At 37.1% G+C, this 27092-nt stretch overlaps 1 protein-coding gene across 1 annotated transcript in view; it reads left to right on the forward strand.

The window, feature by feature from the left end:
* LOC107660475 (DNA topoisomerase 2-alpha-like) overlaps window positions 1-23259 on the forward strand; it is a 49312-nt gene extending 26053 nt beyond the window's left edge. Inside the window, exons 9-35 of the mRNA XM_016449781.1 lie at window positions 6464-6565; window positions 6665-6802; window positions 7110-7248; window positions 7330-7487; window positions 8902-9027; window positions 9107-9217; window positions 9307-9412; window positions 9631-9740; window positions 9848-9940; window positions 10063-10177; window positions 10407-10528; window positions 10750-10898; window positions 10992-11223; window positions 11340-11474; window positions 11883-12083; window positions 12215-12410; window positions 18273-18364; window positions 18465-18605; window positions 18697-18780; window positions 19043-19240; window positions 19439-19565; window positions 20078-20221; window positions 20823-20991; window positions 21133-21200; window positions 21310-21417; window positions 21766-22007; window positions 23052-23259. Coding sequence (XP_016305267.1) covers window positions 6464-6565; window positions 6665-6802; window positions 7110-7248; window positions 7330-7487; window positions 8902-9027; window positions 9107-9217; window positions 9307-9412; window positions 9631-9740; window positions 9848-9940; window positions 10063-10177; window positions 10407-10528; window positions 10750-10898; window positions 10992-11223; window positions 11340-11474; window positions 11883-12083; window positions 12215-12410; window positions 18273-18364; window positions 18465-18605; window positions 18697-18780; window positions 19043-19240; window positions 19439-19565; window positions 20078-20221; window positions 20823-20991; window positions 21133-21200; window positions 21310-21417; window positions 21766-22007; window positions 23052-23189 — 3744 coding nt within the window. The 3' untranslated portion in view covers window positions 23190-23259. The remainder of the gene's footprint in view (window positions 1-6463; window positions 6566-6664; window positions 6803-7109; window positions 7249-7329; window positions 7488-8901; window positions 9028-9106; window positions 9218-9306; window positions 9413-9630; window positions 9741-9847; window positions 9941-10062; window positions 10178-10406; window positions 10529-10749; window positions 10899-10991; window positions 11224-11339; window positions 11475-11882; window positions 12084-12214; window positions 12411-18272; window positions 18365-18464; window positions 18606-18696; window positions 18781-19042; window positions 19241-19438; window positions 19566-20077; window positions 20222-20822; window positions 20992-21132; window positions 21201-21309; window positions 21418-21765; window positions 22008-23051) is intronic.
* Window positions 23260-27092: the final 3833 nt, after the last annotated feature.

The following is a 27092-nucleotide window of genomic DNA, read 5'->3' on the forward strand; positions in this document are numbered from 1 at the left end:
AATAAGCGTGCACAAATTAGTGAGATTGTGTGAATTTAATTTGTCGTTAATGGAACCGCTTTAGCCCTGATTGATTTGTTAGGTTATTTCAAGTCAGGTTTTGGACTTTAATCCCAGTTTTTCCTCTGTGGTGGTGTGATGCGTCATATTCACGCAGCAGCAGCGGTGATGAGAGAGCTCGCTTGAGAAACAGTTTAGAGAGGAGAAATCAATCTACATATAAAATATTGGTCACACATTATTGGTCACTTTCCAAATAATAAAAGTATAGCGCATCCACCAGTAATTATATATAAATGAATCTGTTTTTACCGATGCAAATGTTAGAAACGATGCATCGCGATACAAATGCCAACTTGTATCCGATGCACACTTTTTAAACCGATGCATCGCATTGTTAACTTTTTTGCCGATGCACCGAGTGAATCGGTGAATCTTCCCATCCCTATTCTTTGCAGAATGTGATATATATCTGCTCAGCCAATCACAGCGCAACATTCCTATATAAATTGCGGGCATCAGGGAGCCGCTATTATGCCTTGCATTGAAACCGCTTTTAAATGCACAATAGCTTTTTAGTTTCACTTTCGAGATTCGCGATCGCACGTAGTCGGTTTATACTATGGAGCGGCAGTACTTACCACACATGCAAGCACAGAACAGAAGATGGACTGAAATAAAACAAAAAAATGTACGGTAGATTGGCGCATCTGTACTCCAGTGTATAAATTAAATATAGATTAATCATTGTTAAAGCTACAAAGTTGCTTGCCAAGAGGGGTATTTTGACATACTTTTGTATGTATTTGCACGTGTCAGAGCCTCGGCTGTCTGTGCGCGTGCTGTGTTCTGTGTGAACTGAGTACTGAAAGGAGTTGTCTTTTGCGCCCAAATGCTTTTTAATCGCTTTAATTTTTTAATTAACAAGTCTTAAAGGGGTCATCGGATGCTCATTTTCCACAAGTTGATAAGATTCTTTAGGGTCTTAATGAAAAGTCTATAACATACTTTGGTTAAAATTTCTCAATGGTAGTGTAAAAAACACCCTTTTTACCCTGTCAAAATCTGCTCTGTTTTCAGCACGCTGTTCTAGTCCATGTTGCTTTAAATGCTAATGAGCTCTGCTCACCCCGCCCCTCTCTTCCGTCGGGTGATGAGCAGACCGTAAACTTCAGTTAATAATTATTATTTTACCGCGCCATACAGAGACTGAAACGGTGCTCCTGCATGTCATGCCAAACCTCTCACAGCAGACACGTCATCAGATTGAGATTGTTTTTTTTTTTTTTTAAATCGGCCTTTTTTTTTTTAGAGACATCAATCAAACATCCCAATGCGATTATCGGCCGATAGTGATCGGTAGCCGATCAATCGGAGCACCCCTAGTTTTTGGCCTGCATTACATATGTACACGATGACCTACATTACATTACAATGTAAAAACTTTAAAGGGTTAGTTCACCCAAAAATGAAAATTCTGTCATTAATTACTCGAAACTTCAAACTTGTTGTTCAAAACCCGTAAGACCTTCGTTCATCTTCGGAACACAATTTAAGATATTTTTGATGAAATCTGAGGGCTCTCTGACCTTCCCATAGACGGCAAGGTAACTACCACGTTCAAGGTCTAGAAAAGTACCAAGATGATCGACAAAGTAGTCCGTGTGACTTCAGTGGTTCAACTGTAAAGTTACGAAGCTACGAGAAAAAATTGAGCAAAGGAAAAAAAAATGACTTTATTCCACATTTTCGTCTCTACTGCGGCACTTTGAACGTACGTTCACGGCCGTATCATGACGCGAGCGCTGACCCAGATACGGCGTGATGACGTCATTACGCCGGATCTGGGTTAGGGCCGCCACACACTCGCGTCATGGTACTGTTGTAAACGTACGTCCAAAGTGCCGCAGTAGAGACGAAAATGTGGAATAAAGTAGTTATTTTTGTTTTCTTTGCGCAAAAAAGTATTCTCGTAGCTTCGTAACTTGTTGAACCACTGATGTCACACGGACTACTTTGTCGATCATCTTGGTACTTTTCTGGACATGGGATTAACTGTAAAAACCCGGTATAACGGTCTATCGGCTATACGGAACCCCGACTGACAAGATTTTTTATTTTTATATGGTATAAAAATTGTCCGCATATTTTAGTAGGCCTATAACTTTTATACTCTGTCACGTATAGCACAGAGTGAGAACGAAAAATAATATTTGATTATTACCCCATTTTTATTCATAAAGAACAAACAAAATTGTAATTAGTAGTTTTATTTCTAAAACGAATCAAACTAATAAAAAATAAACATTGCTTACATAACTCTTTCATTCAAAACTACGCCATCATTGCTTAAAGTTTGAATACACTACTAGTTTAAAATCACAGTATAATATAATTTGTGTAAGCCTATGAAACACACCTATATCTCGTAATTACAGTTTAATTTACATTTAAATGCTAGCTTCAATGACAGCCCCACTTTGCGTATGCGCATTAAAATCCAATACTGCGCATGGTCGTCAAACATCCAATATGTATTGGATCTGATCCAGCTATGTCATCGTACTACAGGCTGCAGCGAGGACCTCTTGGGGAAACCGCTAGTTCTACCTCTCTCAAAGCGCCTCCTGCTGGCAGGGAATCAGTTTGCATGTTCAATAAGCCCGTCTCCAGCAACATGTTTCTTTTCTTTTCTGCAGCAACTCCGAGCACTTTTCATACTCTTTATACTGGCTAAAGCACATTTTTCAACCTATAATAATAACCAGCCTACACTACCAAAAGTTTTTGAACAGTAAGATTTTTAATGGGGTTTTTTTTTTTTTTTAAGAATTCTCTTCTGCTCACCAAGCCTGCATTTATTTGATCCAAAGTACAGCAAAAACAGTAACATTTTGAAATGTTTTACTATTTAAAATAACCACTTTCTATTTAAATACATTTTAAAATGTAATTTATTCCTGTGATCAAAGCTGAATTTTCAGCATCATTACTCCAGTCTTCAGTGTCACATGATCCAAAAAACATTCTAATATGCCGATTTGCTGATTATCAATATTTATAACAATTGGGTTTTTTTTTTTTTTTTCAGGATTCTTTGATAAATATAAGATCCAAAGATCAACATTTATCTGAAATAACTTTAGTACAAAATAGCTTTTGTAACATCATACACTATTCCATTCAAAAGCTTGGAGTCAGTATGATTTATTTTTCTTTTTTTTTGGAAAGAAATTATAGAAATTAATACTTTTATTTAGCAAGGATGCTTTAAGTTGATCAAAAGTGATGATAAAGACATTTATAATGTTACAAAAGATTTCTATTTCAGATAAATGCTGTTCTTCAGAACTTTCTATTCAAAGAAACCTGAAAAATGTTTTCAACATAAATGATTTGAGCAACAAATCAGAATATTAGAATGATTTCTGAATCATGTGACTAGAAAAGTTATTTTAATAGTACAAATATTTCAAAATGTTACTGTTGTGCTGTATTTTGGATCAAATAAATGCAGGCTTGGTGAGCAGAAGAGAATTCTTTAAAAACATTAAAAATCTTACTGTTCAAAAACTTTTGACTGGTAGAGTCTTTGAGATGATTATTTGATTGTGATTTAACATTTCTTGTTTGTATGAAGGCTAAATACAAATAAAAGGTGAACATTAATTTATTTGTGCTGTTTTTTTTTTTTCTAAAATATTATATGGTTTTATATGAGGTGTCATAGACTTGGAAAAATACATTTTTGATAAGTTTGTATGCAGAGACATCGGTTGTGGGCATTCTTGGCAGTTTTTACGAGGTTTTTTTAAATAGTGTTCATATCGATATCGGAATTATATCGTATCAACCGAAATTAAGAAATATATCGTGATATAAATTTTGGCCATATCGTCCAGCCCTACTGTATATCTTACTAATAAATATATTTTATTACAGCGATGATATTTTGTTTTCTTTTTACTTTAAACACATTAAATATTACATACGTATGTAATATAATGTATATTTCCATTACAGGTTTAGGTCTTAAAAGTCTTAAATTCAACTTGTTCATGTCTGTAGAAACCCTGCAATGGGTAATAAAGGGTTAATTCACCCCAAAAATAGAAAATCCTCCTTTACTTCCTCATTGAAATGTCCATGCACCAAAAAGCTTTGACTCTTAAAGTTAAAAAATAGGTTCTAGTAGTAATCCACCGGATTGAGTGGTTTAAGTTTTCAGAAGAGGCATGACTGCTTTATATGATAAACTGGTTCGATTTAGACGTTTATTCACAAATGTTGAGCAATGTGTATATTTGTCGCATATCAAATTTGTTCTCATGCATCAAGCAAGCTTTAGCAGTGAAAAAATGTCAACTTCTACTAAGAAAAAACTAATTGAGCGTCATCAAGTCATAGTTTTGTGTAATACCAGCAGCCATGTGCATGTTGCCAAAAGCTCAAAACTTCTATACGCGCTGTGACTGGGGGGGAAAAAAACTTAGCCGAACATAACCAGGGTTTCTGCGGGGTCTTAAAGTCTTAAGTTTAGTTGTATCAAATTTAAGGCGTTAAAGTCTTAAATTGTACATGAAAGTCTTAATTGATTACAAGAGGTCTTAAATTTGGGGACGGAAATACCAGAATTGCGATATGGCTGAATGTGACGATTAAACTTCAAAAGGCTATGATTTCATTGAATAAACATAAGTGCTGCACGTTCAAAGTCCAGTGCTGGTCTGCTTTGTGTTCTGCCGTTACCGGGCCAACAGTTATATTTCTACCAAATGCTCCACCTGCTGGCAGAGAATGAATGTGCATTTTCAATAAAACTTTTGTTCAGAGTTCATACAAATGCAAAAATCGACCCGTTTTTACCCTGCAAACATGCAGAGCTTTAAATGTGAACTGGTGGATCGATAAGAAGACAATGCATTATAAAAATCTAAACAGTATAGGGGTGTGCGATGATCTGTTATAATATCGTAATTGTTGTTTTAACGATGTGCGATTTGATAGAGTATATCACGAAAGCAAACAAAACACCTACAGAGTGCATGCATACATTACGTGAGGTTACATTACTAGTGACATTTTAGAGTGTTCTTTCACTGCATGAATCAGTCTATTAAAATGCATTTAGAATTATCACATAATTCAAGATATGGGGTAGAAAATGTATATATTTATATAATTTCATATAGTTAATATCACACGAAGAGTGGCGTTTTTTTTCCCCTCAAAGTCAGCGTGATTACAAATGTGATTGATTTTATACAACAGTTCAATAAACAAGAAGTTAATATTAAGAGACTTACGTTTTAGACACCATATTATCTGTTTTTGCTCTATTTCTCCCAACAAAAATCATTCCAAACACAGCCACAGCGCTGTTTTGCGCCTCTGAGCAACAGTACGGTCTTTCGTTCCAAACAACAGTTTAAATGATTCGGTTCAGTCGCAATGACTCCCTTAACAGTGACTTGCTGCCACCTACTGGCAGTTTTAATTTCACATTTAAGGTACCTTTTCATTTTTTTAAATAATTTCAAACTTCGGTTTTTAATGTTTTACATATGCTTGGTAACAGCCCAAATGCAAGAAATTCACTCAAAAGATGGTGCACACTTTTAGAAAAAATGGCTTAAAGGTAAAAATGCCCATAAAACTTGTTGGAAATTATTAATTGCTATCACTGCTGTGGACTGACCACACAGAATACTGTATGAAGAATATAAAAAAATTCAGGAGTCATCGGTCCCCGGTAGTCCTTAAGATATCAGCACAATAACACGCTTAACAAAATATCATCTAATTATCGTTATCGATAAAATCCCAGAAAATTATCGAGATATCATTTGTCAATATCGTACATATATCATACCCCTAATTTGTTATTTAATGATAATTGTTTAAATTAATATAATTAATACTTTTGACTCGTCCATTTTCTTTAAAATGGTTTAAAGGCTAAAATGGAAGGTTTATCATTTTATAAATGTTTTGTGAAAACTTGTATCTAAACTGTAAATTATGCTTTTTACAGTAATTTTACAGTTTAATATGGTACTATAGACATTGCCCTACCCCTCTCCATATGGTATTATTTTTATTTGTGCAGGTCTTAAAGGTCTTTAAAGTCTTAAATTTGAGCGTAAAAATCCTGCAGAAACCCTGATAACTGTAAGAGCTAATGATAATGGGGCTGGAAAGATACTGTTGCTTTTTCCACCTCCAACTGATGAACAAAGACACTGACAGCCACTCTAATTCTATCTGACTAACTGAATATTTGCATAAGAATATTAACATACATTGGTGTGGATGCTGTAGTGTTGTTTTTGTAGGGGCCTTAACTGGGTGACTATCTGAAATTCCATTAAATGTTGTTGACCTGTAAACATGATGGACATATCTTTCTTGGATACTTTGTTGACAGTGGAAAGTGCTTTAAATATGATGTTGTGTGTTTCAGGGTGGTAGACACACCGAATATGTTGCAGACCAGATTGTGTCCAAACTGATTGAAGTGGTAAAAAAGAAGAACAAGGCTGGAGTGGTTGTCAAACCTTTCCAGGTACATCCTGATGATTATTAAAACTTATACATCTCAAAGATTATGGCACTGTAATTTTGTGGTCAGATGTAAAGTGCTGGTTGGACTCTGCGTGTGCAGGTGAAGAACCACGTGTGGTTGTTTGTGAACTGTCTGATTGAGAACCCCAGCTTTGACTCTCAGACCAAAGAGAACATGACATTACAGCAGAAGAACTTCGGTTCCACTTGCCCTCTAAGTGACAAGTTTGTTAAACAGGTGAGAAATGTGACTCTTAAACCATCTTGAATTGCCTGAACCATGCTGTATAATTTGGATTCAATGCTCCTCTTTCTAATATTTGATGAATTGCTGCTGCCATGATTTAGTTAGTTAAATCATTCCAAATTGGTGATTGGTATGCATTGGTGAAGTTGGTATCAAGGACTGTTAAATTTTACCCTTATTGGTACCATTTACTGAAATGTTGATATTAATTTGTCTCTAGCAGGTAGTTTGTGATTTAAGATGCTTTACAGCTGCATAAACTCCTTAGATAATTCACCCCTCTGTGTCTTGTTTGTAGGCTAATAACTGTGGAATTGTGGAGAGCATTATGAACTGGGTGAAGTTTAAAGCCCAGGCTCAGCTCAATAAGAAATGCTCTGCTGTCAAACACACTAAGATTAAAGGAGTACCCAAGCTGGATGACGCCAACGATGCAGGTAACAAGGTTTGTTGTGCTGTTAAAATATTAAAACACTTTCAGCCCGGATGTTAATTTCAGGATTGTTGGTTTGTTTCAGGTGGAAAGAACTCCAATAGCTGCACTCTGATCCTGACAGAAGGAGACTCGGCCAAAACTCTGGCCGTGTCGGGTCTAGGTGTGGTGGGACGTGACCGCTATGGTGTCTTCCCTCTGCGTGGTAAAATGCTCAATGTTCGAGAGGCATCACACAAACAGGTCGGTAAATTCAAAAGAATTTTAATGAGTGCTTCATGGTAGGGCTGGATGATTGATCGAAAAGAAATCGAAACCGAAATTCAGAACCTCTAACCAATGTAATTTGCTCATGTCCGTTATTTCGGGGGGGTCTCCTATTGATACTTTACCCTTAAAAATATACTTACCGTGTGTGTATGAACATTGTGCTCGCATCTTTTGCAGCGTCTTGCACGTGAGAGTCCCATTAAAAGAACTTCAACTTTTACATGCAGTGCCGCTCATCAATGTCAGTTCCAAAACAGTGGACCAATCAGAGACCCCGGAGGCGGGGCAAGCGTTGCGAGTTTTTGTTAATAGTAGCAGGTTGGCATGGCAAGTTTTGTATTTGACGACAACATGGAGGAGGCATTCTGCACTGCGCTTTTTTAAAAACCATTCCTGAGCGCTGCATCTCACGGTTTTAGACGCAAAGACATGTTCTGTGTGAATGGCCAGTAAGAACCTAGAGTAAATACTTGCGCATTTAGAGTGACAGAACAAGATCACTGAGATGGTGCCCTGCTCTTTCTCTTAATCAGCAGTGTTGTATTTACATTCATTATTTAAAACATTTGTTAACAAGAGATGCAAGATATTGTTTTCTACTTTTCACAATGCATTATTTAAAATATGAATTCACAAGAGATACAAGTTATTTTCTACTTTTCGTATGACAATATTTAAAAAGTAGGCTATTTTGTTAGAAAGAGGTGCTGGTTATTTTCTACTTTTGACATGGCAATATTCATTGATTTTTTTTTTTGCAAAAAAATAAAACAAATGTGACTTTTTCATAAGACGTCTTCATTTCAAGCAAGCTTTGATTTTAATTGTTCGAATTATTCAACAAATAACCACAAATTTGTTTCCTTCAATTATTTTAAAAGTCACAAAGATAAGAAATGCACTTTCATTAGAAAAAAAATCCCACCTTTAATAGTTTAATTTTAGTATAACTTTAATAGTAGTATATTTGCCAGTACAAACCTTTAATGAACAATGAGGGCAAGAAAAATCAATCAATAATTGTAATCGAGTCTGTGCCCATAGCCTTGTCGTTAGTGCATCAACATATAGGCACAACTGTGCTCATGGAGACCTGAGTTCGAATCCCGCCTCGAGGTCCTTTGCCGATCCTGCTCCCCTCTCTCCTCCCATTGCTTTCCTGTCAGCTCTTCACTGTCCTCTCACAATAAAGGCGTAAAAAAAAAAACCCATAAATATAACTTAAAAAAAAGTTATTATAAATTTAAAATAAAAAAATATAATAATCGTAATCACGGTAAAGTGTTCAGTTAATTGAGGTTTTGATTTTAGGTCATATAGCCCAGTCCTACTTCATGGGGTTGTATCAATTACAGACCCCACAAAAATTTTGTAATTTTTTTTGCAGATCATGGAGAATGCTGAGATCAACAACATCATAAAGATCCTGGGTCTGCAGTACAAGAAGAACTACAGTGACCTTGAGTCACTCAAGAGCCTGCGCTACGGCAAGCTCATGATCATGACAGATCAGGTCAGACTGTACACAGTGTGCCTGTTACAGAATATAGGGTGTAGTTTGTTGTATGTGTATTGATGGGTGATTTCTGCAGGATCAAGACGGATCTCACATTAAAGGCCTTCTCATCAACTTTATCCATCATAACTGGCCGTCACTGCTGCGCCACAACTTCCTAGAAGAGTTTATCACACCCATCATCAAGGTAGATTCCAGCTGCCCTTGTCATCAACAATATGCAAAAATGCTTGTTGTGGAAACGTTTCATTGACTGCCAGTGTTGTCGCTCTCTAGGCATCCAATAAAAAGCAGGAGCTTGCTTTCTACAGTATCCCAGAGTTCAATGAGTGGAAGGAGAAACAAAGTAGCACCAAATCCTGGAAGATCAAATACTACAAAGGTTTGTCTCAAACACCTGTGGTAGTCCACTGGCAAACGTAAGCAGTGTTTTTACTCTGTCCTCCTAATGTGTTCAAGTGATGTAGAAAGTGAAGGGGGCACAGATTGGGTCACCAGCTCACTGGGTGTTTGCAATAACATTTGAAAGTGGTTCTAAAACATGCATGTATACAGTCATTTGCAAATATCGCATGTATTTTTCTATCTGCCTCTCTCCAGGTTTGGGTACCAGCACATCTAAGGAGGCCAAAGAGTATTTTTCGGATATGACGAGACACCGAATCCCTTTTAAGTACTCTGGGCCGGCTGATGATGAAGCTATCACCCTGGTAACCATGTCTCAGTTTGAATTTGCAGTGGACACAATCGAGCAACTTTGAATATAAAATTACGTTTCCTAAAGATGATATTTATGACTTTTTTTGTCTATCTGCAGGCCTTTAGTAAGAAGATGGTAGATGAGAGGAAGGAATGGCTGACCAGCTTCATGATCAACAGACGTCAGCGCAGAGAACACAACCTGCCTGAGGTGCCATAACCCTAAAAAAAAAAAAAAAAAACAATGGGGGGTTTTTTTTTTTTTTTTAATGGGAAATCGAGTTGACTTTTGTGTGCCATTAGAAAGCATGATCTTGTTTCTGCTTTGTGCAGGAGTACCTGTACGGACAGGAAACCTCATCCCTCACCTACCATGACTTTATCAATAAAGAGCTTGTGCTGTTCTCCAACTCTGACAACGAGAGATCAATCCCCTGCTTGGTGGATGGTGAGAAACCTGAATTTCCCCAGCATTACAATTGTCATTGTTGAATTTTTTTTGTATAGTTTTATAGGCTAACAAAGGGTAGTTAGTAAAATAATGCAATTATGCTGCTTTTATAAGATGAACTAAAATCTAGCATTGCATGTATCATTCATGGTCAAGGCAATCCCACAATACAAGCAAAGAGTTACTGAACAAAGATGCAGAGAAATAATATGTATGTATGTTTCAGGTCTAAAACCAGGCCAAAGGAAAGTGCTCTTCTGCTGTTTTAAGAGGAATGATAAGAGAGAGGTGAAAGTGGCTCAGTTGGCTGGATCAGTGGCTGAGATGTCAGCATACCACCATGGAGAGGTGAGGACTTTTGTTCCACTCACCTCATTCATTGTTTAGTCTGTATATGGAAAATCTTGTCACATTGCTTTTGCTTTTTTAGCAAGACACTACCCCACTATAAATATGAAAACACGCATTCAAAAGTAAAATTGTGCTAAGATGTATAAGATCTATATAAAACCAGTGAACCTGGTAGCTTTCACATGATACAACTATTTAAATGTTTTTCTCTTCCTCAGGTCTCTCTGATGATGACCATTGTGGGTCTCGCTCAGAACTTTGTGGGCAGTAATAATTTGAACCTGCTTCAGCCTCTGGGTCAGTTTGGCACACGTCTGCATGGAGGCAAAGACTCTGCCAGCCCCAGATACATCTTTACTATGCTCAGGTACACCAATGCACACGGCTAATGGTTATGACTAGCAAATAAAAATGTCATATCTAGTAAAGTAAAACAAAATTGTTTTTGATTTATTCTCAGTCCACTTGCTCGTCTGCTGTTTCCTGCTGTGGACGATAACCTGTTGAAGTATAACTTTGATGATAATTTGCGAGTGGAGCCAGAGTGGTACATACCCATCATCCCTCTGGTGCTGGCTAATGGAGGTGAGGGCATCGGCACAGGATGGGCCAGCCGCATCCCCAACTATGACGTGAGAGAGATCATCAACAATATTCGCCGCATGCTCAATGGAGAAGATCCGCTTCCCATGGTAAAAATAAATTAATGTTTTAAATTTAATTGCCATAAATGCATAGTTGTTTTCATAATGCATATCGTTCTAAACCAGAACTGGTTGATGTACTCATTTTGCCCATTTATGTCTAGCTGCCAAGCTTTAAGGGGTTCAGAGGCACCATTGATGAACTGGCGAAGAATCAGTATGTGAATAATGGAGAGGTGGCCATCATTGACTCTACCACCATTGAGATCACTGAACTGCCAATCAAAACCTGGACTCAGGTGTGTGAAGTTTGTTTTTATACTTTCTTTAGTAAGTTTATTCATGATTCCTTGTAGGACTGAGCTTTTTTTTAAATGTTTTTTTTTAAACCCATGCCCAATTGGTATGTGGCAAGTAGTGGTTGTAAATATTAAGTTGACATGATAAACTGGTAAAATTAGTGCAACTAAATCCTTTGACTTTCAGCAATATCTGCTAGGGTTTAAAATGTTTATACCAATGTTTCCTTCACTGCAAATTCATGTTTCATGCTGTATATAAAATTAGCAGTGTGTTTAACCTGTGAAGTTTGGTGTAAAGCTGGGTTATACAGAATATTGAGCAAAAAATTATGCCAGTCAGTTCAGCAGGTAAAAATAACAAACATTTTCTTTGGAATACATGATGAATAACATGCCATCTCTCAGACCTATAAGGAGAATGTTTTGGAGGCGATGCTGAATGGCACGGAGAAGGTTCCTGCTTTGATCACAGACTATAAGGAGTATCATACAGACACCACAGTGCGTTTCGTCATTAAGATGACAGAGGAGCGCCTGAGAGAGGCTGAGGCAGCTGGACCACACAAAGTCTTCAAACTACAGAATCTGCTCACCTGTCACTCCATGGTGAACAGCACACAACATATACTTTATATCACAATATACATCCTTTAAAAAAATGCATTGATTTTTTTTTTGCCCAATCCTGAAAACATTTGTTGTCTTCCATTGTCTATATCATTCTCATTCTCATGCAGGTGTTGTTTGATCATGTGGGCAGTCTGAAGAAGTACGAGTCTGTTCAGGACATCTTAAAGGATTTCTTTGAGCTCAGAATGAAGTATTATGTCCTCAGGAAAGACTGGCTGCTAGGTATGCTGGGGGCTGAAAGTGCCAAACTTTCCAACCAGGCCCGATTCATTCTGGAGAAGATCGAGGGCACACTGGTCATTGGTGAGACATGCTTTTTCTCTCTTTGTTTGGTTTCACACTACATGCAAAAGCAGCACATATTAAAAGGAAAGAGCATTCACACTACACTAGACTGGTACTGTGTAGTACCAATATAATGGATGTAGAGATATGCCGGTATCAAATTTTCATGTTGCGATTAATTGCTAATGCTTTTATCACGGTATGCGGTATTATCACAATATTGAAATTTAGTTAAAAAAAATTGCTGTCATAATACAGTATAACAGGTTTAATAACTTTTTTCTTATAACAAAAATAACCAATTTTAAAACAATCGGTTAATTAATCGGTATCGGCCAGTGTGGTCCTACCTAGGTATCGGCAAAATCCACTATCGGTCGACCTCTAGTCAAAATATTTAAGTATTTGGCGCTGTGATGAACAGCATAGCAAATACACAAATCTGAATGACTGTTTAAATCATACCGGCACAAGTCTAAATGGATGTGACAGTTGGTAGTGTTTTGGCATGAAGTCTAATTTTGCCTTGTGCCATACACTGACCTCAATACATTACAAGTGCATTTTTTAACCTTTATCTGCTATCAACACATTGGATTGAGCTACTAAATTATTTAATGACGATCTTCTTTTATGGGTGTTATTTGGCCAATACGGATAAACTGATGATAACAATGACAACCTTGGAATGCATGTGGGGAAAGTGGATATTCATTTTAAGATCACAATGTAAAAACTGGAAAAATTTGTATGTCTTATTACATGTGCAGTATTACCTCAGAATTAATATCCATGTTTCCCACATAGTTTTAGACTATGGGTTTTAGCTGTGATAATGTCTAAGTCCACATCACATTACATTTACACTTACTTCAGGCTTGTGAGCCCTCCAGAAGCTCATTACAGTGCCATCCCAAAGAGGCACACAATCACATTCACAGACTTTTACCTTAACTATTCCCTGCTGCCCAACTCTATACGAGCATCTGAGTCTTTAGCCATTTTCAAGAAACCGATAAAGACACATCACTTCCATCAATAATTGACCCTCTAAAACAAGCACTATCTATTGTTTCTTTTCCATCTAATTGTTTTCATTTTATTTATTAAAAAACAAACAAAACAAAAAAACTGTGTTAGTCTAACTGCAACTTGTGACAGCACTTGCATATTGCTGCTCTTTTATTGGTTTGATTGCTTTTGTCCTCATTTGTAAGTCTCTTTGGATAAAACGGTGTCCGTGGGTACTTAGTCTTAAAGGTCCGTTTTTTTTTTTTTTTTTTCCTGGACTCCTTTTTAATGGTTAAATTACATTTTATTAAACAAAGCATGTCGAATTAATTAAAATCATGAAACTTAAACAATTTAACATCAATTTATTAAAAGTTTAACAAATATTACATGTTTAGGGCCCTATGAAATGTTTTATTTTTCCAACCTTATGTTTTATTGTAACCAAATTCTGTTTTAGCATGTCTAATTATTTGAAAGCATAAAACAAGTTTCATTTATTCTTACATTAGCCTTATGATTTTTTGCTAAGAAATTCTGTGTTGTGTATTTACATTTATTCTAAGGCATAAAACATTTATTTAATCTATTTTTTAAGTAATGAAAATTAAACATTGTATTTTTTGGAAAATAAAGGTCATTTAATATTACAATTAAAACATTGAAGAAAAGAAGCGTCACGAGCTTTTCAGTACGAGTACTACACAAAACCACGTGTCTGCACCATTCATTAACACAGACACGCAGAATTCATATTTAAATATGAATCGTTTTGCGGCTTAATATTTACACGCGCGCACGCATCGGGCGGAACTCCGCTGTGTGTGATACAGAGCGCGACCATAACGTAGAGACCGAAATGACATGCCGTCGTGTAAATGAGATAAACAACAAGGCTATTTAGTTTGCTTAATAAAAGAACAAGGTATATACCTGTTCTATAGGAAAGGTAACTTTAAATGACTTCTGTTGTGATCTGGCGCTATAGAGAAAATATAATTAAATAAAATTAACTGATCGTTTCTGTCCAGTCTGCTCGTTTTATCGCATTTAACCACAGCTGTCATCGGGTTTTTTGTCTGGCAGTGGCAGCAGATATGCGATCAAATTTCTAATTTGAGGCTGTATTATGTCGATTCTGGCACCCAACATCACAACAAGATGATATTTTAAGCTGCTTATGTAGCCAAATCTGCGCTGGTTTGAATGGGCCGCCTCCAGTTTCCCCTTTGTTTTGCTGCCTCCAGCTAGCGCTGTGACGTCGGCTGACCCTAGTTACCTGTGGTTGGCCTGGCCGTGCGTCACTCAGAAAACAACAGGCCAATCAGAAGAGAGGCTCATGAATATTAATTAGACGGGCCAAAATCGACCTGTTCTTAGCAGAGCTCCTGAGAGAGCTGTAAAAATATATTGAGATGGTTTTTGGTACTTATACCGCAAATATATATTCTTAAGGACATCAAACCCTAAACTAAAACTCCAGAAAGGTGTAAAATGTGACCTTTAAGGGTTAGTTAACCCAAAAATTAAAAATTGTTTTACTCACCCTCAAGGCATCCTAGGTGTATATGGCTTTCTTCTTTCAGACAAATCCAATCAGAGTTATTTTAAAAATTGTCCTTACTCTTCCAAGCTGTATAATGTCACTGGGTGGGTGTTTTTTTTTGGTTTGTGTTTTTAAACAGTCCAAAAGAAGTCAAATAAAGCACATCCATCCATAATTAAACGTGCCTCACACGGCCCCGGGGGGGTGAATAAAGGCCTCCTGTAGCTAATCGTTGCGTTTTTGTAAGAAAAATATCCATATTTAAAACGTTATAAACACTTTTCTCACACTACTGCTAACTGCTATACATGCAAGCCATTCCGGGCAGATGACGTAGATGTATGCACAGCGCCCGCGCCTGTGAGATAAGCTGGTCTCGCGAGTTTGCCATTATAAAGCTTGGAAGAGCAAAGACAATTTTAATATAATTCCGATTGGATTCATCTGAAAGAAAAAAAATCATATACACCTAGGATGCTTTGAAGGTGAGTGAAACATGGGCTAATTTGAATTGCAGTAAAAAAAAATACAATAAAAAATACAGGTCAAGCTACAGCTAGCTAACCAGCCTTCTAGTTTGTATAAAATGGGTTTTTTACTTGCCCGACGGGACATATAGATTGATTAAAACTTAAGTGACAAAATCAGAGAAATCATTCTCGTGTTTCAATGCTTCACTGGTTATTTTTTATTATGTTCAACATAAACAACGATTGATGATGGATACTGTATTTCTGGTGTCATGGTCATGCTCAGGCTGCCTGTCTCTTTGTGATTGATTTCTAAACAAAATCTGAGCATAACAGCACAAAAAAAAGAAACGCACCGAGGTAAAAATTCTAAATGTGTAGTTTATTCATAACATGATATAGTTAAGTAACATGCCATGACAATTTTGGTAAATATCATAATTGCAAATGTTACGTTTGATTTTAGTTCAATAAATAAGTAGTTTAAGGGTTAGTTCACCCAAAAATGAAAATTAGGCCATAAATTACTCGCCCTCAAGGCATCCTAGGTGTATATGACTTTCTTCCTTAAGACGAATCCAGTCGGAGTTATATTAAAGGAACACTCCACTCTTTTTGAAAATACTAATTTTCCAACTCCCCTAGAGTTAAACAGCTGAGTTTTACCGTTTTCTAATCCATTCAGCCGATCTCCGGGTCTGGCGGTAGCACGACGTAATAATCGATTTAATCTAGCTTGTGCTCACTGTTGTACATGGAAGCAGTTCCGGGCGGATGACGTAGGACATTGGCTTTGCACATGCACCGCTCAGAAGTGACGCACGCGGAAGCGCAGCGGAGAGATCAAAACAAAACAACGGTCACTAATTAGAAGTACAAAACGAGGATTTGTAAAGAAGAATGTCAGAGGATTTCGATATAAGCCAAGAGGAGACTGGTTTTCCTTTGCTAAAGTAAGGAAACTTTGCTTCCTTTGCTCCTGTTAACAAACGTTGGTTTTCACGAGACTCACCAGCGCATGTGCAACGCTGACCTCATACGTCATCCGCCTGGAGCTGCTTCCCTGTACAACTGTTGGCGCAAGCTAGATTAAAGTGATTATTACGTTTTGAATATGGATATTTTTCTTAGAAAAACGCATTGATTCGCTACAGGAGGACTTTGTTCACCCCCTGGAGCCGTGTGAGACTTTTTTAATTATTATTTTATTTTTTTTATAAATGGATGGGTGCTTTTTATTTAACTTCTTTTGGACTGAAGCACTGCAACAGCCGCTGAGTGCCATTAAACGGCTTGAAAGATCAAAGACAATTTTTAATATAACTCCGACTGGATTCATCTGAAAGAAGAAAGTCAGGATTCGTCTGAAAGAAGGAAGTCATATACACCTAGGATGCCTTGAGGGCGAGTAATTTATGGCCTAATTTTCATTTTTGGGTGAACTAACCCTTTAAGTAGTCAAATAGTTACTAAGTCTGATGATACAGTGGGCAACTGTTTGAGCAATTTTGCCGGGCAACTTTTTTTGACCAATGTTTCTTGGGCACTTTCCCACTGAGAATGGGTAACAAATTTCTATCAGGATACTTTAGATTGGTCATGGGCCCTGTGTCTCACCTGGTTGCCCGTTGAAAAGTTGCCCCTTGTATCATCAGCCTAAGTTACTTTAAGACACAATATTTACCGTTTTGTTCTATTTCGACAATGACAATAGTTCTGAACAAGGATCACAACAGAAGTATTTCACATTCTCCAAGCAACACTCGGCGGTGTTTTGTTACTGAATGATTCAGTGTTTAACGAATCAGTTGAATGAGTGACCCAATGTCACTCATTAAGTGACTTATCGCCACCTGGTGGTTAAGTTTGATTAAAAGTATACATTTCCCCCCAACATTTCTTATTTGTATACTCAAATGTATTTTAAACATTAATCTCGTAACATTATTTATTGCAGTTGTAATTTGCAGTGTAAACTATTTAATTTGAATGGTGACAGCCCTATATTGGATTTATTGGTCAATTGTAAGAATTTGACATGAAATATAATGCATGCATTTAAAAAGGTAAAAAAAAAAAAAAAAAGGCCTTAATAAAGGTAAGTAGCGTCCTGGTGTAAATATCAAAAATATGCAGACTTATGTAAAAGCTGATGCTTCAGAATAAATGGTTTACACCACCAAAAATCTCAGTGATGTGGTGCTTTTGTGGGGATATTTTGTATGGAATATTGTCTGCTCATATGAAAAGTTCACTGTATATTGTATTAATAAATAGCATTTATGACAGCGATGATATTTATGTAATGTGTATTTCCATCACAGGTTTAGGTCTTAAATTTGATATAATGTGGTATTAAAAAGGTCTTACATTTAACATATTAATATCTGTAGAAATCCTGTAAAAACATCTGCTAAATGATGAAACAAAAATTTAAATTTATTTTATAATAGTTACAATCCTAATTTCAAGGGCTCAACCCTAGAGTTTTTTTTTTTCTTTTTTTTTTCCTTTCTCTCCTGCGTTCACTCCTGCGTTTGTAAACCAAACTGCTCTGAGACTTGGAAAACATGCAATGTTTAATTAAATGCTTTGAACCATGCAATGCAACAGTCTATATACTTTATTTAATTGCAACCTCTTACAATTTGATCATTTTAGTTTATTTGATGTTTTATGACCGATCTAAATGTATTTTTGGTTAATTATGAAACACTGGCTGGTCACCACAGGTGGGAAACGCTATATAGTACTATATATAGTGTATCCCTAGGTGTTAAAAGTAAATACAGATTCCAAGGTAACTGTCTTTAAGCGTTTGATTATCAAGCTTCTTATCTTTATTATTTTTAGAAAATAAACCTAAGAAGGAGCTGATCCGCATGCTTCAGCAGATGGGCTATGACTCGGACCCTGTTAAGGCATGGAAAGATGCTCAGGAGAAGGTGCGCTCTACAGCAACCTCATTTATTAAATTAAATTCCTTTGGTTTCTTCCTTTGACCTGTTACCTGCATCAGTATCATTTTAATTTTGTGTTTGGCAGGATGCAGAGGAGGATGAGGAGGAGGAGGAGAAGGAAAAAGAGGAGACATCTGGCCCTGATTATAACTATCTACTCAGCATGCCAATGTGGTACCTGACCAAAGAAAAGAAAGATGAACTGTGCAGACAGAGAGATGCTAAGGTGACTATAAGTCTATGATGGATGGAAGCACAGCTGGGGGATTTAGTGTAACAGTGGAGTTTACAAAGGTTCTCATGCTTCTGTTCTGCAGACGACGGAGTTGAACACGCTCAAGATAAAAGCACCTGCTGATCTGTGGCAAGAGGATCTGGCAGCCTTTACTGAGGAGCTGGAGGTAAACAAGATGCCGATCTTTTTTTTTTTTTTTCTTTTTTTTTTTGCGTTTGGTGGAAGCAGATTCCTCTCTTTTTTTTTTTTTTTCTTTTTTTTTTTGCGTTTGGTGGAAGCTTATATACCAAACATCTTGTACTGCACTTGCTTTATATGAAGAAATAAGTTTGTCATTTTAATGAAAATTATGCCTGTTTTCAAAACTAACATTTCAGTGTAATAAGTGATTTGTGAAGTCATCAATGATTATTTGTGTTTGCATATAGCGTGTGGAACAGAAGGAGATGGAGTCACAAAATGCAATTCCTGTGGTGAAAGGTAAAGTGGGAAAATCAAAGGTGGTGAAGGTAAAGAACGAGACCATGCCCACTCCACAGGGCCGCCGCGTCATCCCCCGCATCACCAGCACCATGAAGGTCCAAGCCGTTAAGAAGGAGGGAGCCAAACGAGGCAAAGCTGTGAAGGTATGTGTGTGCAGAATGAGATTTGCATGCGTGCATAAACGGTATGTATGCAAATCTCTGAATGGTCACTGTACTGCACTTCGGATTACTGTTTATTCAGATTATTTTTGTTTTACAGCAGCGAATTCAATCAGTTTTCATAGCCAAACATTTTATAAGTTTAGCTGATCCTGAAGGTATACTTGTGTGTATTTTTAGAAAGAAGCTGGTGTGGTGATGAAGATGGAGTTTGATGATGATGCAGATGCAGCAGCCGACGGCTCTGAGATGGGACTGACTGCAAGACTCACTAAGAAGGTCAAGAAAGAGCCAGCCAAAGACAAAAGTAAGACAGACATGTACTATATGAAAATAGAGGAAGTTGGATGTCTGTGGACTGCTGCTTTTCATGTAGTCGAAATTAGTCAAACATTTGTATTAATATAACTATTAAATGAGGTGACTATATTACAGGATTTCGTATGATTTTAAAGTTACACACCTAAACCTCAGTGGGGTGCAAGTCAATCATACAAATTCTTATGAATTTTCCAGAATCTCATCAAAATGAAAACTGGTTATGAATTGCCATGAGACCATTGGGAACAACATGGCCCTCAGTCTGTAGTGCACACAAATGCACCATCACACAGTTGATACAGAATTTCAGATGCCCCCATTTTGTGTGACAGTGTACTTAAATGGGGAAATTTGAATTTACAGAAGAATCAGTTGTTGGTTAACCATTTCAGAGTCCTTTGTAGTTCTGTAACGTGCAATTTTGATAGGACTTGTCAGATGCATTCATGCAGTGTCATCAAATTCTGATCTTAAGGTTTCATCTTGTCTTTGTGTCAGGCACAAAGTCAGGCAAGCAGACCACCCTCTCCTTTAAACCGGTCCAGAAGAAGAACCCCTGGTCTTCTGAGGAGGGAGAGTCTGAATCTGACATGGAGCTCATCCCTGAGGAAGTGGCTCCAAGAGAAAAGAGAGAGCGCAAAGGTGAAAATCTTCTGTGCACGTTTACTCCTTTAGTTCATGAAGTGATGGAACAAGATGAAGTCTAAAACTGATTAGCTGCCTTTTTTTTCCGTACTAAAGGTCCTTGCACACGGAGTCCAAAATTTTCACAAACTTTTTTTTTTTTTTTTCGTATTCGTCAAACTTTCCTATCAAAATGCTTGCTACGGATGTGAAAACTTAAAAATTCGAATCTAATCTGAATTTTATGACAAGTTTCAGAGGCAGTGTGTAAACGTGATTGACACAACGTGGGGTCGTTTATTTTTTTAACGTGTGAAAATTTCGGACTCTGTGTGCAAAGACTAAGACTATTGGGAGAGAGAGTGTGATCTGATATGCATTTTATGGAGGTCTGCTATATTGTTATAAAGATCTTACTGATTTACGGTACAAGCTCTTACAATTTTATCATAATTTTTGGCCATATAAATATCAGCAACTACACCAAGTTGAGACTGAAGATCATGGAAATCCATTTGACAAAAGTGTGGGATCCCTGAAAGTAAATTGGAAAACAAACAAACAAAAAAAACGGTACAATTGTTATAACTGTATAACTTGAATAATTTTGTCTTTGCAGCTGCGGTGGAAAAGAAGTACAGTCTGTCGAGCAGTGAAGACGAGTTTGATGACTGGGCGAAGAGCTCTAAACAGAAGCGCGCTGTCATTGAGGATGATGAGTCTTTCATCCCAGAACCCAGTGGTGCACCTGATAGTGACATTGACTCCCCTCCTCCCGCACCTGTTGTGTAAGACTGACACCACTTCTTCTGCTGCTGCACAGATTTCGATTGTTCTCTATTATGACTATCTATAGTATTTTTCCAAAATTAAATAAAATAAAAATTCTATCTATTTTTCTATAATATTGTTTTCTTTGATTCTTTCAGGAAAAAAGCACCAGCAAAAGCCAGCAAACCAAAAGTAGAGAAACCCGAAGCCAGTAGCAAGTCTGGCTGTAAGTACCACACAACTGTGTCTGCCCATCACAGATAATTTCTTTAGCTTTGTCTGTAACATGATTGCTTGTCAGCTGGTTTACTTGTTCACTGTGCTTGTTAAACTAGCTGAGACCAGCCAAGAGGCGGCCCCTAAACCTGTGAAAAAATCAGCTGTAGGAGCCACCAAGAAACCGGCCGCAAAGAAGACAACTGCTTCTAAGAAGAAAGCAACAGGTGTTTGAATGTTGTTACTTTTTCAGAGAATGGTGGAATTTCATTGCAGTTATGCTCTTAAAAGTTTCCAAAAGGGCAGTGATGCCATAGAAGAAGCAAAGCCTTACAGTGAACAGTTCTTTAAAAAAAATAAAAATAAAAAAAAACATGTTCTTGGTGAGGAACTTTTTTTTTTAATCCCTAATTTCCACAATAAAAATTGTGCAATGGAAAGGTTTCACTGATGTTAAAGGTGCTTCATGGAGCTATAAATGCCAGAAGAACCTTTATAAGAGTGTAAATTCTTGTATTGAATATCAGTATAGCAGCTTCTTATTAAATAATTTATGTATGATTTTAACTTTCTAGATGCAAAACAGCCCTCAATCCTTGATGTGCTCTCTAAAACAAGTCCTAAAAAAACCAAAGCCACCAAGAAGCCTGCTGCTGTCATACAGTCTTCTGACTCGGATGGCGCAGCCCCTTTTGTGGTTGAGAAGAAACCAGCCAAGAAGAGGAAGCCCGCTCTGAGCAGCGACCAATCAGACGGCTCAGACTCTGACAGTGGCAATCTGATGGCTCGGCTCAAGGGCAAAAGCACTGCTGGAAAGGTAATTTGACACTTTACTGTTGATCAAAATTAGTGTTTTATTGATATCAGTATTTGATAATCAGTATTTTTATGCGTTTTACTCCTTTATCAAACATTCAAATATTGATAAACATACTTGCAAATTAATACAGTTGCATGTAGCATTCAATATTAAACTGCTGTACAAATAATTCAGTACAAGAAAAAAAAATCTGTAATGAAGGACAGGTTTATTGAATTGTGGCCACATTGTAGTAATTGACTCCATTTTAATTTTAATCAAAATGAGAGAGAATTAGAACAAAGTGGTCTTGATTTAATAAAACGAGGGAACAAAAGTTGTAGGAATGAATTCTTAATTTGTGGCCACGATAAATGTACTTATTTTTATTTTTTTTGCATGTCATGTGTGGCTCTGTAAGTCACCCGTCTATTTTGGTTAAAAGTTTTGTATAAGCAAGTTTGTCATTGTACTATTTTATTTTTGTAAGAATAATAATCTGCCATTATTAAGCATTCATTTTATTCAAAGAAAAGGAATGATATAATGTTGAAGTTTAAAGCAAGTGCTACAGATCCTAAGCATCTTTGACAATTTCTTTGTGAAATGTGCAAAATTGGTGTTCTTTTGTCACAATTTTTTAATCCATGGCATTCCTAGTACAAAGAAGCTACAAGCAATAAAACAAATATACATAGTTTTATAGTAGGGTTGTGATGGTGAGGAAATTTTCCCACCGGTTAATCGACGTGTGACAACACCGGTATCAAAATCTGATCTGTGATGCAACTGTCGTTCAACTGCATTGAGCAGCCGCGTTCAGTTTTTAATTGTAGTGTCTGTTCTTTTACTGAACTAAATGATTTTTATTACTATAAAAAATCAAAACGACAGTGGGGGTCGGCGATGCGGTGGGCAAGTGACGTAACCGGTGTTGCGGCTTAACACCGGTATCACCGTCAGCACCGTCTATCGTGGCAAGCCTATTTTATAGTAGACATTGCTATAGTAGCTTTATTGAAAAGCTTGTGAGTTTAATCCTGATTTAATTTTCCGTTCCAGAAAGCAAAGAGCTGGGAGGATGATGACAGCTTTCAGCTGGAAGAGAAGGTTGTGACGTCTGCAGCTCCCAGGAGCCGAGCTGCACGTACCACCAAACCTGTGACCTACACTCTTGATTCAGATTCTGATGACTATTAAATGTCCTGAAGTAGCCTGTATGTATGATACGTAAAGGTCACAGAGTTGTTACAGGTTTTTTTTACTTAAAAAAAAAAAAAGATAAAAATAAAAAAAAAAAGAATATAAACCTTAAGGAAATGTTTATACTTGCAGAAAGCCTGTTTTATGTTGGCTGTTTTTTGTTTTTTTTTAAGTGATCAATGACAAACTAGCCTCACATGTGTGACGAGGTTTCTTAGTTTGTTTCTTTTTATAACATGTTACATCGCACATTTCATTGTTGCTTTTTATACATGTTGTGTTGTCTTGTAAATATTTTATATGTTCTCTTGTTCAAAGCTTGTAATAAATTTTCAGTGAGAATTGATTGACTGGTTTTATGGACTACTTTTATGATATTCAATTTTCGTGAATTGAATAAATTGAAATGCATTCAATTGAACATCAACATTCAATTCATTCAATACATTTATAATGAATTCCATGAATGACTGAAAAGCGTGTACTGTGGCATCCATAGTATTGATTACAAAATCTGCATGCTCTCATTCTGATCTCTACTTTGAACTCGTCTCTTAAAGGGTTAGTTCACCCCAAAATGAAAATGCTGTCATTAATTACTGACCCTCATGTTGTTCCAAACCCGTAAGACCTTTGTTCATCTTCGGAACACTAATTACGATATTTTTGATGAAATGTGAGAGCTCTCAGACCCTGCATAGACCACAATGCAACTAATGTTCCCAGGTCAGAAACGTAGTAAGGACATCAGTAAAACATTCCATGTGACACCAGTGGCTCAACTTCAGCTTTGTGAAGCTACGAGGATATTTTGAGCGCAACGAAAACAAAAATAATTTATTTAACAATTCTTCTCCCACGAGTTACATCATCTGCCAATTTTGGAGAGTACCTAAGAGCATAAAGAAAACGCTCGCATGAACGTAATATGCATAATCAGCATTGTTTACGCTTGGGGGGGAGGGAGTGTGCGTAAGTGTGGTACTCTAAAATGGCGGAAGACGTAACTCGGGGGGAGAAGAATTGTTGAATAAATTGTTATTTTTGTTTTCTTTGCACTCAAAGTATTCTCGTAGCTTCGCAAAATTTAAGTTGAGCCACTGATGTCACATGGACTGTTTTACCGGATGTCCTTACTACGTTTCTGACCTGGGGACATTACAGTTGCATTGCTGTCTATGCAGGGTCTGAGAGCTCTTGTCTTCAAACATACCTTTAATTTGTATGTTTGTTCTTCACTTTGTTGAAGACTTGACATGATCGTTTTGTGGCATTTAGTGTTGATTATATGATGACTCCCAATTTTTACATCCAGATCTGGGAAGTGCTTCATTAGTTGTTATTAACGAACTAGTCAGTAGGCTATTTGAGCTTCTGAAATAATTTTATGAACTAAGTATTGACTAATTGTCCAAGGCTTGTCCAACTTTCTGCAAAAAGGAAACCAAGTCATTATTATCACTAGTAGTGCATGTCAATATATGAAAAATGTAACCATCTCACATGGTCATGACTAGATTTTTAGTGCAGAGTATGCAGTACTTTTATATTTAACAGATAAGAATATCCTGGGTAATATATGGGTAATGCATCTTACATGACATTTGCATGCTGTTGATGTATATTGTTGTAAAATAAATTATCAGAACAATATAATTGCCCTGATATTTGCTAGTTGTCTTTAGAAAATAATCTGAGATAAAGTAATCCTAACAAGAGACTCTCTCTCAGTGGATAATAGTGTTCCCTAATCTAAAGTGTTACCAAATTGTCTAATAAACAGGACATTATATCATTATATACTCTCCTTCAAAACAAATATGCTGAGTGGATCAGCATGTTTATTTGCAACACCTCATTGCAGCCAGGAGATGGTGGAATTGTCTCATTTCCTCACAACACTGTTTCAACTTGTCTTTGCTCTTCACTGCTTCTTCAATGTGCAAAACTATACTTTACATTAGTTAAAAAGGGTCAAAATTGATTATTTATATCATGGATATGTTCAAACATATACTTAGTAAAGGTAAACAGAAAACTATCAAACATATAACTTTTAACTGTGGACTAAACCTTGATTCTCCTGATGACGTGTGAGCTGAAGTGACAATTATCCCTCCCCTTTAGCAAACTGTCACTCAATTAGCAAACAACAATGATCCAATCTGAAATTCCCAATGGACAAAACCAAGTCCCATCCTATATTTTTTTCTCGTCCATTTTACTTGGCTATGTGTCACAAAAGAGAAGAACAGATGATAAAAAAATACCAAAATACTCTCCTCATAATAGCACTGTTCTAAACCCCAGGTTAATGGAATCTTATATGGTGTTTTGACATTGCTCATATTTTGCACGAGATAACAATTAATGTGGATATTTATAATTTTCTTAACTCTTATTAAAGTAGTTGCAGAAGCAACCGGAAGTAAACTCTTAACAGTCACAGTCAAAGAACGCCAACATCTTAAATGGAAGGCATTCAATAATTTAATGAAAGTTATAAAAGTAATTCCAAAAAATCAAGAGAAGCATGATTTTGGCATTACACTATGTGGCGTCCCCTCGGACCATTCGCTTCTTCAAAGCGCGGGGCCCGGTGCGACCGCACCAGTTGCACCGCCCAAAGTACGGCCCTGGCAACGGAGTTCCTAACAGCAGCTGCAGTGACGTAATGACTTACCACCTGACGACTGGCTCTTTTATTTAGAAGGCGGGACTTATAGGGATAGGTCACCCCAAAATGAAAATTCTGTCATTAATTACTCACCCTCATGTTGTTCCAAACCCGTAAGACCTTCGTTCATCTTCGGAACACAAATTAAGATATTTTTGATGAAATGTGAGACCTCTCAGACCCTGCATAGACAGCAACGCAACTGTAATGTTCCCAGGTCAGAAACGTAGTAAGGACATCCGGTAAAACAGTCCATGTGACATCAGTGGCTCAACTTCAATTTTGCGAAGCTACGAGAATACTTTTTGTGCGCAAAGAAAACTACATTTTTTTCAACAATTCTTCTTCCCTGAGTTACGTCTTCCGCCATTTTAGAGAGTATCACAATGCATACGCACGCTTTCCCCCAAGCGTAAACAACGCTGATCACGCAGGTTACGTTCATGCGCGTGCTTTCTCCCCCGAACATAAACAATGCTGATTACGTAGTTACACTCTTGGGTACTCTCCAAAATGGCGCAAGACGTAACTCGGGGGAGAAGAATTGTTAAATAAATTGTTATTTTTGTTTTCTTTGCGCTCAAAAAATGTATTCTCGAAGCTTCGCAAAACTGAAGTTTAGCCATTGATGTCACATGGACTGTTTTACCAATGTCCTTACTACGTTTCTGGACCTGGGAACATTAAAGTTGCGTTGCTGTCTATGCAGGGTCTGAGAGCTCTTACATTTCATCAAAAATATCTTAATTTGTGATCCGAAGATGAACGAAGGTCTTACGGGTTTGGAACAACATGAGGGTGAGTAATTAATGACAGAATTTTCATTTTGGGGTGAACTTACCCTTTATTCTGTCATAATTCACACTGCACTTTCTCCCATTTATAGCAATTTCAGTGCATTGTCTTGGTATATCTAAAGTCTTTGATTTGAGGCACACGCTGTTCAATTTCTGATCTGGTGCCTCGTCAAAGCTTCTAGCTGTAACATTTTAAGGGGTTGTTCATACAACACGTGTTTTTGCGCTCCAGTGTGCTGCTTTTCCATTGTTTTTCTATGCGCTAGATATGTTCTGTGTCTGGGGCCGTTCACACAGAACACGTTTTTGAATTCCACTGCGCTGCCAGTGTTTTTCTATGTAAACATTTGCAAGACGGACCACCATTTTTTATTTATTTATTTATTTATTTTTTATTCATGCTGCATTCTGTGAACGGTCCCTTAG

This window comes from Sinocyclocheilus anshuiensis, unplaced genomic scaffold (assembly GCF_001515605.1).
Source record: "Sinocyclocheilus anshuiensis isolate Anshui unplaced genomic scaffold, SAMN03320099.WGS_v1.1 scaffold1449, whole genome shotgun sequence".
NCBI classification, from domain to species: domain Eukaryota; kingdom Metazoa; phylum Chordata; class Actinopteri; order Cypriniformes; family Cyprinidae; genus Sinocyclocheilus; species Sinocyclocheilus anshuiensis.